We start from the raw sequence: 11,198 nt of genomic DNA on the forward strand, positions 1-11,198 counted from the left end.
CTCCCTCCCTCTCTCCCTCCCCCCCCCCCCCCCCCCCCCCCCCCCCCCCCCCCCCCCCCCCCCCCCGTCTCTGCCCCTCCCCCACTCATGCTGTCTCTGTCTCTCAAAATAAATAAACTTAAAAAAAAAAAAGATGTAATATTTGATTCTACCTTTGCCTGTATTTGTGCAGTATGACCTGTTATTTCTCTGTCTCTCTTTTTTAAAGTTTATTTTTGAGAGAGAGTACGAGTGCCCAGTAGGGGAGGGGCAGAGAGAGAGAGAGGGAGAGAGAGAGAGTCCCAAGCAGGTTCCGCACTGTCAGCGCGGAGCCCGACGCGGGGCTCGAACTCACAAACCACGAGATCTTGACCTGAGCCAAAACCAAGAGTTGGACGCTTAACTGACCGAACCATCCAGGCACCCCTGTGTTGTGTCTTTAGCCCGCACAGTGGTGTGGTGGTTTTCCTGGTGAATGGGTGAGCAGCCTAGAACCCGGAGAAGCTTGCCTGAGGCCACCCTGGCAAGACGGGAGCCAGGATTCATTTGCACATCCTTTGATCTGAATCTGCTGGTGTCTCCTCTTCTTTGTCCAGTATGTGCTCCCATGGGGACCCTGGTCCGCCCTGGTCCTGTGTCTGTCACCACCGGCCCTCCTGTGGCCGTCTCAGCCGGTACACCAGCCTCACTCGTCGCCTCAGGGAATGGCCCCAGCACTCGGCCAGTTTCTCAGAGAACAATTTAGAGTCCTCCTTGACTCCTTTCTTTCCTGGCAGGCATGTCTGCATCAGCTGACTGTCGTCTCTACCAAACAGCTTCCTGATCCCACCGCCTCTCCTGCCTGGGTGCGGGGCCTCCATTGCTTGCCTCTCCCTGCTGTTCCTCTGTCCCCTCCGGCCTCCTTCATGCCTCTCTGCACCCAGTCCCCTGGGGCCCCCCAGTGCACTTAGAAGAAACTCCAAAGCCTGACTTGCCTCTGATCAACCTGAGTGATCTCCGCCTCTGCCACTGCCCCCCCCGCGCCCCCCCCCCCCCCAGCTTCCTCCTTTCCAGGCGCCCAGCCCCTTTGTCAAGGTCATGCCTGTCTCAGGGCCTTTGCGTTTACTCTTCCTTGTTTCTGCAACAGTCTCTGGGCTTTCACGGCAACAACGTGGCTTTCCCTTCCACTTCATTCAGGTCTTGGCTTAAACGTCACCTCCTCAGAGAGGCCTTCCTTGACTGTTTTCTTAAATATGAAACAGCCTCTGCCTCTCGTCTCCTCATCTTCTTGCGCCTTCTTCACAACACTTAACACGTGAGATTGTATATCATATTTATTACCCGCCCTCCCCCGAGGCCTGGTAGCTCTGATGTAGTACAGGCACAGAGCAGACCCTCCTCCAGTGTCTGTGAAAGGCTGTTGTCTCTGGGTCTGTTTCCCGATTTAGGGGCTGAGGACCCTTAGAGGGGAAGGTGATAGTTAGGTAGCCACGCAGCTGTATTGCGCCCCCCTCCCCGATTCTCTGTATATTGAAGGAGATTTCTCATTCTTACGACCTCTCAAATGCACAGAGATGCTGTTGCGATTAGTAGGAGGGAAATTATTTTTCATAGTGGTTTTTGTCTATTATTTTCTCCGTTGACGAGCACCGGAAGTACGATTATCATCTCATGAGGGTCCTCGGAATATTTGACCTTGAGTTAGTCACACTCAAAAAGTCCAGGAATAGGGGCGCCTGGGCAGCTCAGTCAGTTGGGCTTCTGACTCTTGATTTCAGCTCAGATCATGAGCTCGTGGTTTGTGGGTTCGGGCTGTGCATTTACAGCGTGGAGCCTGCTTGCTATTCTCTGTCTCCCTCTCTCTGTCCATCCCCATCCCCCACTTGCGTGTGTGCATGCTCTCTCAAAATAAATAAACATTAAAAAAAAAAAAGGCCAGGAATCACCTACCTCTCTGTACAGGCCTCTTCCCCGACTTGATTTGTAATCGTGTGATGCCAAGGTCCTGGGGTCAGTGCTGTCAACAGCTGTGAGGAGGAAGTCCGTCTGTCCCACCCAGCAGTGAGTTTATGAAACCAGGGGAGACCAGGCAAAGTAGCAGCCTTGTTTCAGGCTATGTCAGTGCTCAGGGAGTATTGGGGTGGAGGGGCCGGGGGGCGTGTTGGGAGAATGGTAAAGTGCCACCAAGTCCCACATATTCTGATTTTGTCTTTTTTGGAAGCAAGGCCCTTAACTCACCCTCTGTCAAGCTCTTAAGAGTGCCCAGAGCAGGTCCTAGCATGATGGATTCTGAACTGGCATGGGCACGCCGGGATCTGGGACAGCCCTTTCCTCAGGGCCGGCCAACCTTCCCACCAGGCCACATTCCTGGAGCGGTGGGCTCCATCGGGGGTCAGGGAAGGGGATGCCTGTTCCCTCTTCAGAAGCGTGGTTAAGCGTTCGAGATAATGGGGGTTGTAGAATTTGAAAAGCAGAGGCAGTTGTACAATTTAACTTTATATTTAGGTGTTATTTTTAGGGTTTTAAAAATCTGTGGTTTTCTTGTAACACAGACTTCAAAGAAAATGCTACTGAATCTTGGCTGGTAGGAACGTGTAGATGGCAGCAGTTGATTTTCAGAGTGGGGCCATTACCCAGTGGAAGATGAAGTATCAGAATCTGGGCCTGCTGGGAAGGGCCGGGGCCGTTTGTGTGTTTACCCTAAAGGGGAAATTGATTTTTAAAAGTTTGAGAAACACAAGCTTAATATCAGAGCCGTCCTTGCTGGGCAAAGAGGAAGGTGCTGGAAGAGCTGGTTTTGTTGGCAGCTGCCCCTCTGCCATGTTGTGCTGGAAAGGGACAGCTCGTCACACTGGGTGGGTGGGTGGGCGGGCTGGGCCGGCAGGTCTCACAGTTACAAGGCTGGCCTGCTGTGAACTTCCGTGTCTTTGGCCTGAGTTTGTGTGCGCTCAGCTGTAGACAGGATCTACCTGTGTTTCTAGAAGATCTGGAATGCCGAGCGACTGGAAGCTGAAGGGTGATCCCTCTTACCTGCCCCCGGACAGGACACGGCTGTGTCACGTCCGGGCCTGCAACCGGGCACGTTGTGTTCTGGGAGCTGGGGACTGCTGTTTATCAAGACCAGCGTCTCCTCGCGGTAGGCCAGTTGTTTCCTGGCTTGATGGCTTCCCTCTGCGTGCAGTTCGGTGCTTGCTAATAACCCGGGTAATATTTCATGTTTGACAGGTGCCCCTTTGACTCTGAGATGGGGCGGTGCCGTGTGGACCCACTTAGAGCTGTGGGCAGGTGCTCCAGCCTTCACCCGGCAGCACCCGTGGGGCTTAACAGAGCAGTTGTTCAATATAAAGTGCTTCCCCCACAGAGAAAGTAGCTCTGGATGGTTCTTGCCCAGTGCTCCTCCCTTCACGCCCTCCCTCTCTTAATGTTAATTGGGCTCTGGGATTTTTCCAGATTGCTTTTAGAAAGAATAATGGGTTATGATTACAACTTCCTAACAAGGTCAAGTCACTAAATAGTTACCAGGTGCACCCAAGGTACCCCGCATAAAAGGATATGTAGAAACCATCTGATACGATCTTCGACCTAAAAATACAGCCATAGTTTGCATCTTTCTTTCCTGGTAGCGTTCGTTTGCTGAGTGTTTACCGTATGTCAGGCACTGTACAGGTGCTGTGCTTACGTTTATCTCCTGTAAGCCTGTAACACACGTGGGAAGTGGTCCCACTGGCCCCGTTTTGCCAGGGGAGGAGCTTTGCTGGAGAAGCACGGCTGGTGTGGTGGGTGGCAGAAGCTGGACTCGGGTCCCACCTGGCCCGATCCCAGAGGCCCTGTCGCCGCGGTGCTGAACTGCCTCTCGCCTCCTGGAGTCCCGGAGGCCGCAGTGCGGAACTTGACTCTCAGAGCGGCCGTGTTCTTAGTTCTCAGGTGGTCGGGTGGTGCCGTGCGCGTGTTGAAGAGACGTCGTGAATGCCATTTCGTCATGGGTGGGGGCGGGGGCGTGGGGACCTGGGATCCAGGTTTTGTTGAATTTCTTGCATTTCACCACCCAAGGAGAAGCCCTTCTTATGTCCTCATCTGCTTGCGGATGTTTGGGAACTGGGGGAACGGGAGGGACCGTGTTTGCCGTGGCCAGCCCCCCGTGCACCCCACTCGAGTCCGCTGGAACCTGACGGACACCCGGTGAGAGAGGCCAGGAGCGTGCTTGGAAACAACCCCATCTCTGCGGGCTTGAGTGTAGCACCTGTCCCTCTCTCTTTTCTTAGTGAAAATTGTGTCAACTTTGGAGAAATGGTACCGTACGGAAGTATATGGATTGTGTGTGTGTGATTTAGATGATACATCTAGGTGTGTCCAAGTAAAGAGACGGAATGCTCTCAGTGTCTCAGAAGACCTCTGCTTGCCCCTCCTGCCATCCGGACAGAGCCATCGTCCTGGGTGTTCTGGTACTCACTGCCTTCACGGTTTTGCCGGCTGGGTCCGCTCTCCCTCGCTGGGAGCAACCACCTTGAAACTCAGTGACTTCAACTGTTGGGAGTTTGTTACTTCTCCCAATGTTGGGGGTTGACTGGGCAGTTTCTTTTGTTCCATGAGGCGTTGAGGTCGTTCATGTGACCGTTTAATAGCTGGCCTGGAAGGTCCAGGAAAGTTCTCTCATACTGCCGTCAGCCAGGGCCTCCGAGTTCATTGTGTGCCTCTGGAGGCCCCTCCACGCGTCTTGTCTCTCCAGCAGGCACAGTCCCTGCCTCTTGGTGAGAGTCATCACAGGGCCCCCACATGCAGTTGGAATCTTCTGGCACAGGGGGAGCGGTTGGTGGCCATCCTGAGAAGGGTGCCCACGCCGTCCGTCCGTGTCCGGTCTCTTAGTCGGGCCTGTTTGGAATCATGCTGCAGGCGCTCTCCAGGTCCCTTTTCATCCCCGAATGAATTCCTTGTGGGGCGGGCCGGGGCTGTACGTCCAGCCAGGTTGGTGGCTGTCCCCAGAGCCTGGGAAGTCGGCCCCGTTCCGCAGGGATAACCACAGAGCAGCTGGTGGCGTCCTGGGGAAGGTGCCCGAGTGCAGTGAGTGTTTGGAAGGTCAGGCCAGTTTCTTGAGTGGGCCAGTCGGGGGCCGGTTTGGGGCTTCATCTTCTCCATCTAATGTGAGGACTTTGTGGGCTCTGTTCTGTTTGCATTTTCTCTAGCTTGAAGCTCTTAGGGTCTTCTAGTAGTTTTCTCTAAGGCCCACCTTTATCGCTCGAAAGCAAGGAGAAAGAAGGCAGCAGGGGCCCCCACACTTTGGCCTGAGCGAAGGCATCGCAGAGCCGGCCAGGGGCTGGGGGAACCGCACTCGAGCACTGACGCTGGTGACCAGGGGCGGCTGGGCTGTTGCTCTTGTACCATTTCAGGTCTCTCCTCAGACGGTGACTCCGAGTGTGCACGGGGGTGGACAGCCCCCCGGGCCCGCGGGACCCACGCATGTGGCTGTGCGGCCCAGGCAGGTGCGGGGTCTCCACACCCTCACCTCTTCCTGGAGCCTCTAAACCTGGCCGGATCGCAGTGGGGTCCTGTCTCTGTGGAGCGTAGAGGAAACAGGACCCAGTGGGAGGACTGCCGTGATCATTCTAGAGCATTTCATGCCACCTCTGGTGCCCCTGTTCTCGCTCAGCCCCTCTGAGGGAAGGGCCCGGCCAGCTGGCCCCTCACCTGCTTGCCACATCACCTTGAGGAGACAGGGGCTGGTGGAGCTTTCTAGCAGGCTGGGCCAGCTGGTGGAGGCAGCTGGGGGCCTCTGAGCCCCATCTGGGGGGGCGGGTTGTGGCCTGCCTGTGGGCACCCCCGCTGAGCCCGAGCCCCCACGGCTGCGCTCGCCCTCCCCGGGGCTGATGGCAGGACTGGGCTTGTGAGCCTGGCTTCTCGGGCGTGTGGGCGCCACCTTCTTTCTCTTCCTTCCTTGTCCTTCCCCCTCACACTCCCCGTTTCTTTCGCTGCTTCCTCTCTTATCCTCTCCCGTTGTCTCTCTTCCTTTTCTTTCTTTGATTTTGTCAGAACAGGTGCCCTTTAGGAGTGTTTCTCTGTTGGGACAGCTTTGGGACAGCTGCAGAGGACTCTGGAGACCCCCACACCCATGTTTGGGGAGGAGCCCACTTCTGGGCGGCAGCTGGCAGCAGAAGAGCGTGGTTAGCGTTGGGGAGGAGGCATTCCCCGTGGGCACTGCTGCTCTCCTGGGGGTGGGGGACACTGGGGGTACCGGGCCACCAGCCACCCTCTCCCAGGACCTTTACTGGCCCCCCCACAGCCTCTGAGATAAAAGCCCCTGCCCACCCCCCATGTCCAGCCCCAGGAGAGCCTGCTTCGTGCCCTTTCCCTGGAAGCTGAGGCCGTACGGCGGCACGATGGCTCCTCGTGGCTTTGGGTGCCCTGCCACCCCGGACTGATCGGCCCCTTCCACCCTGTTGGCCGGGAGTCTCTTCTCAGGTTTACTTTCGCAGCAAATTAGGTCATTCCAAGCTGGAGGGCGAGGGCCCTGGGACCAGCTCTGTGCCTCGGGGGTGGGTGGGGGGGTGGGGGTGGGGTGTCAGCTGATGCCCCCTGGTTGTTTGTGTACCTGGGAGACCCTTCCTCCCAGCTCAGTTTTCGGGTTGGCCGCTGGCAAAGGTGAGGGAGCTCCGAATGGGCTTACCCGGAAGCTGATGGAACATCTGCCCCCTAGGCCTCTGGTTGTCCTCCCTTCTGCTCTCCAGACCCGCTTCACCTGGGCCTCAGAGGACACAGGCGGCGACTGGTGACTGGGGCTCGGGGGCTGCCCGTGCTCCCACGCACTCACCCGTCTGCTCAAGTGCCTTTTTCTGTCGTGAGAGGACAGCTGTACGGGTGAGCTGGCCCAGGCCTCTCCTTGCCACCTGCCTTTGGTTCCACGTATGCCGGGCCTGGACTGAACTGCTTTCAGATGCTAGGCCTGAGTGCCCTGGCCCAGGTGTTCAACCCGCGGACTGGACGTTGGTTCTTGTCCATGTTCTCCAGAAACAGAAAGGTTTCTGGAGAAAGCAGACACCTTCCTTCCCCGCTTTTTCCAGAGATTAAAGACAGAGAAGGATGCCTTCACAGGTGTCGCGTGTCAGCCGTGGCCTTTGCTTTGGTGGCTCCCTGCTGCTGCTGCTGGCTGGCTTGGCTCCAGAGCGGGTTGCTCAGCGGATGCCGAAGGCCTCCCTTCTGGACTCCAGGGCTGGCTCCTGGCGCTTCCCTGCTGACTCGAGCTCCAGCCATTGGCACCGCGACGGAACGGAGAACCGAGAAGCCGTGGCTCTGTCTGGGAGCTTGTGTGTGGAGGCTGGGACCAAAGGACCGTCCTGGGGACGTCGGAGGGAGGGAAAGGGTGTTTCTGGGTCCCCAGCAACAGCTTCTCTGAACTCGTGGCTCGGAGGAAGGCTGGCACGTGGGGCGCACAGTCTGTTGCCATTGCCACATCCCCCCCTTACTCCTTGGAGCCCCGCCTGCCGCGCGGTGACTTCCCCCAGCTCCGCAAATACGCGGCCCCGCTTCTGAACGGTTTCCAGACACCACAGGGTGGGTGGGCTTTTGGTCCTTCGGGGCTGGTCTGCGCTGGCTAAGCCCCTCGTGTGGGGGCGTGGCTTTCCTCGTGGCTCCTCCGCCACGACCGACCGCCATACATGGTCACTGCGGCTGCAGCAGCACCGGTGACTCACCCCCGGGAGGCTGATTTAACTGAACAGCAGGAGCCGGTGAGGGGCTGCTGCACCCTGGGGGCTGGGAGCCCCAAAGTGTCCTTCTCCCCTGCCCGGAAACAGCCCGGGGGCAGCTCCGAGCAGACCCGGACCTCAGATGCCGGGCCAGGGCACCGACAGCCCGGTCCTGGTGGATCAACGTGATGCGGTCCCAGGAGTGGGGCGTTGACTTTTATTTTGAAGTCGGGTCTTTCTTGAACGGAGGGCCCGCTGCATTCCCTATAAAATGCTGGTCTTGAGACTGACTCTGGTGTGCTGCTGCTGGGGAGGAGAGGGCTGCTTTAGATACTTATTTAGTCACGGCCTGTGGTAGTTCGTGATTGTTGGGCACCGGGCCATGGAATTTTTCTGAGCATTTTCACTTGAGACTGTTACGGGATTTCCAGGCCTTTGTGTGAGGCCTCTGGCAGAGAAACTGCAGCCAGCCCAGCAGCTCTTGGGGTCAGGGCCAGAGCTATTCCTCCTCTGGGGACAGCCTGGAGACGGTTCTGGAGGCAGAGGACTTTATGTAGTTTCCTGAGCCTGTGAATCAGAGAGAGAGAGGGAGAGGGAGAGGGAGAGAGAGATCCCTCTCTCCTGGACTTTGCCAGAGCCCTGTGGGTGCAGCGGGAGAGGGTCCGTTGCTGAAATGCCGGGTGACGAGACCTCTGTCACCTGTGCGTGGCAGAATGGGAAAAGTAAGACCAAAGTAGAAAGGTTTTCATCAGGCCAAATGTATCGAATTGAAAGATCTGTCCTTTTTTCTAAAATTATGTCATGCGTTGTTTTCATAAAAAAATGTTAAACTGACCATGTCTTTTTCTTAAATGCTCACCGTAATCTGTGTTTTGTGTTTGTTTTTTGATTTTTTTTTTTTTTTTAATGTTTGTTACCTGGCAGGACACAAAGGTGGCCGTTTTGTGTTGGTCCCTCCATGCTTGTGGTTGGGAACTTTGCTGGCCAGTAAACCCGGGGCTCTAGGAGCCTTGGCTTGCAGAGGAAGTCTGGAGTGATTTTACCCCTTGTGGATTTGTTTGAATTCTCCCCATCTCCCCCTCATTTCTCACCTGGGAACTTGGGGGGCGACCGCCAGGCTGGCTGGCCCCCGTCCCTGTGCTAACGCGAAGGCCCTTTGGCTCTCCCCAGCCATGGACTTTCCCCAGCACAGCCAGCACGTCTTGGAGCGGCTGAACCAGCAGCGGCAGCTGGGGCTTCTGTGTGACTGCACTTTTGTGGTGGACGGTGTTGACTTCAAGGCCCACAAAGCAGTGCTGGCGGCCTGCAGCGAGTACTTCAAGATGCTCTTCGTGGACCAGAAGGATGTGGTGCACCTGGACATCAGTAACGCGGCAGGTACCCCGTTGGGTCCAGGGCCAGGCTCCGTGAGGGTCGGGGGCCGTGGCTGGCTCTGTGCCGCGCACGGCCCTCCCGGGAGCGGCCCCTCCGAGGCGTCGGGTGCACCAGGCCGCCCGCACGGGTGCCGCCACGAGCGTCTGGGCACCAAGTTCCTACCGCATTGTCGACCGGGAGCCGGGTGGTAAGAGGAGAACTGACGAGGGAGGGCTCACGATACACGCTCAGCCGGAGTGAAATAGGACAGGCTCGTCAAGAGGGACAGAGAACAGGTGGGCTCTCAGCCCCCGACCCGTTCCCATTGCTCAGTCGGTCCTGAACCCCCTACTCCAGTGCTAACTATGATGGAGACGGGAGGGGTGTCGGGAAACCTTGCAGTTGAGGAAGGAACGGGGCCTGGATTTGGCTCTGGCCCAGAACCGCATGACGCGCCATGGGAAGGTCCGGGCAGAGTGCCGTGCCCCCATCTTACCGGTACGGAAGCTGAGACCCAAAGAGGTCAGGTGACTGGCCTGGAGGTCAGGTATTTTGTGGCAGAGCCCTGAGGAAAGCCAGTGCCGAGACCCTCGTGTTGGGGCGCCCTCCAGTGGTAGGGTGCGGCGGCTGGCCGGAGCTTACCCCGGGGCGGGGGGGGGGGGGGGGGGGGGGGGGGGCCCCCGGCCGTCCGGGGGGGGGGGGGGGGGGGCCCGGGGGTTGTTCCCACTGCCGTCCTCTGTGCAGGGTAGAGGTTTACACCCTGGTCCTCCGTGCAGGGCGGGTGTTTTTCCTCTCGGTTCTCTGTTCACACCCTCTGTCCTTGGTGCAGGGTGGGCGTTCACCCCGCTGTCCCCCGTGCAGGGCGGCCGTCGTACCCCCTGCCCCGTGCTGGTGTGCTTCATCTCGGAGGCCGTCGTCTGGGCCGAGAACCCCCAGGCTGTCCGCCCACCCGCCAGCACGGGAGATGGGGGGACGGCGGCCCGCCACTCCACTCTTCCCAAATCCCTGGATCCTGCGACCGAGTGGAGTGGCAGAGCCGGCTGGAAAAGCCAGGCCCCGCGAGGTCCGTGATGGCTGGCTGTGTCCTTGGCAGGCCTCGGGCAGGTGCTGGAGTTTATGTACACGGCCAAGCTGAGCCTGAGCCCTGAGAACGTGGACGATGTGCTGGCTGTGGCCAGCTTCCTGCAGATGCAGGACATCGTCACAGCCTGCCACGCCCTCAAGTCCCTCGCCGAGCCCGCCGGCAGCCCCGGGGAGAATACGGTGGCCTCAGCCACGGAAGGTGAGGTTATGGCCAGGCTGTTCCTGAACACGTGGCTTTGGCTGGGGTGCTGTCCCTGACTCTCTGGGCCTCAGCGTCCTCGCCCGGCCCTGCCTGTGTCAAGGGGTGCTAGTCTCAGGAAGGCCTCCCGAGGGGCTTGTCGTCTGCCTACCCCTCCCCCCGCTTTACCCACTTCCCGTGTGCTCTGCTGCTGCAGAGGGCTGGGGGTGCGCTCGGCCCAGGCCCCTGCGCGTGGGGTCGTTCCTCCAGCAGCTCTCCCTGCTCGTGCCCTTCCCCCTGACACCAGGGGTGGGCCAGGCTCTCGTGGTACCCCTTGCGGAGAGCCCGTCTCCCTCCTGAGCACGGAGCTCTGATGGGCGGTATTGCTTTGCGTGTGAGGTCTGCTCCCTGACCAGGGCGGGAGCCCCCGCGGAAGCAGCAGCCGGGACTGTTTATTCTGTGCTCAGCCGGTGGCCTGGCATGGAGTGGGTGCCCGATGAGCAGTCTGGTCAGCCAATATGTAGGTGTCTCCCCAGGGAGGATCTGGAAGAGCCAGCAAGTTCCGGGCCACCTCACCCCTCCAGGCGGTGGGCGCGTGGTGGGAAATGGCAAGACTGTCCCGTTCCATCTCCAGGAGGAGACAAGAGAGCCAAAGAGGAAAAGGCGGCTGCTGCCGTGCTGAGCGAGCTGGACCCGGCCGGAAGCGGTCCACCCACGGGCCCAGACAGGGAGCCCAAGGAGGAGCGGGGCGGCCAGGCCGAGAGCACGGCCAGCGGTGAGTTGTGACGCCGAGTCTGTCACCTCCCCCCGGCAGCCTGGGCCCTGGGGCAGTGAGCGGCCTCCTGGGGGGGGGGGGCAAACGCGGCGGCGTAACACACCGCCGCTCGCGCTCCCCGCCTGGCCGCCCCCCTCCTCCTCGGGCGCCCTCCTGGCGGCCCCGGGGGGACCGC

General features: G+C 59.0%; 1 protein-coding gene across 1 annotated transcript in view; it reads left to right on the plus strand.

Moving 5' to 3' along the window:
• Nucleotides 1–11,198, plus strand: part of ZBTB17 (zinc finger and BTB domain containing 17) — a 37,575-nt gene that overhangs the window by 21,716 nt on the left and 4,661 nt on the right. Inside the window, exons 3-5 of the mRNA XM_049617999.1 lie at nucleotides 8,805–9,011; nucleotides 10,081–10,269; nucleotides 10,883–11,023. Coding sequence (XP_049473956.1) covers nucleotides 8,807–9,011; nucleotides 10,081–10,269; nucleotides 10,883–11,023 — 535 coding nt within the window. The 5' untranslated portion in view covers nucleotides 8,805–8,806. The remainder of the gene's footprint in view (nucleotides 1–8,804; nucleotides 9,012–10,080; nucleotides 10,270–10,882; nucleotides 11,024–11,198) is intronic.

The sequence above is a fragment of the Panthera uncia genome (genome assembly GCF_023721935.1).
Source record: "Panthera uncia isolate 11264 chromosome C1 unlocalized genomic scaffold, Puncia_PCG_1.0 HiC_scaffold_4, whole genome shotgun sequence".
In the NCBI taxonomy this organism is placed as follows: domain Eukaryota; kingdom Metazoa; phylum Chordata; class Mammalia; order Carnivora; family Felidae; genus Panthera; species Panthera uncia.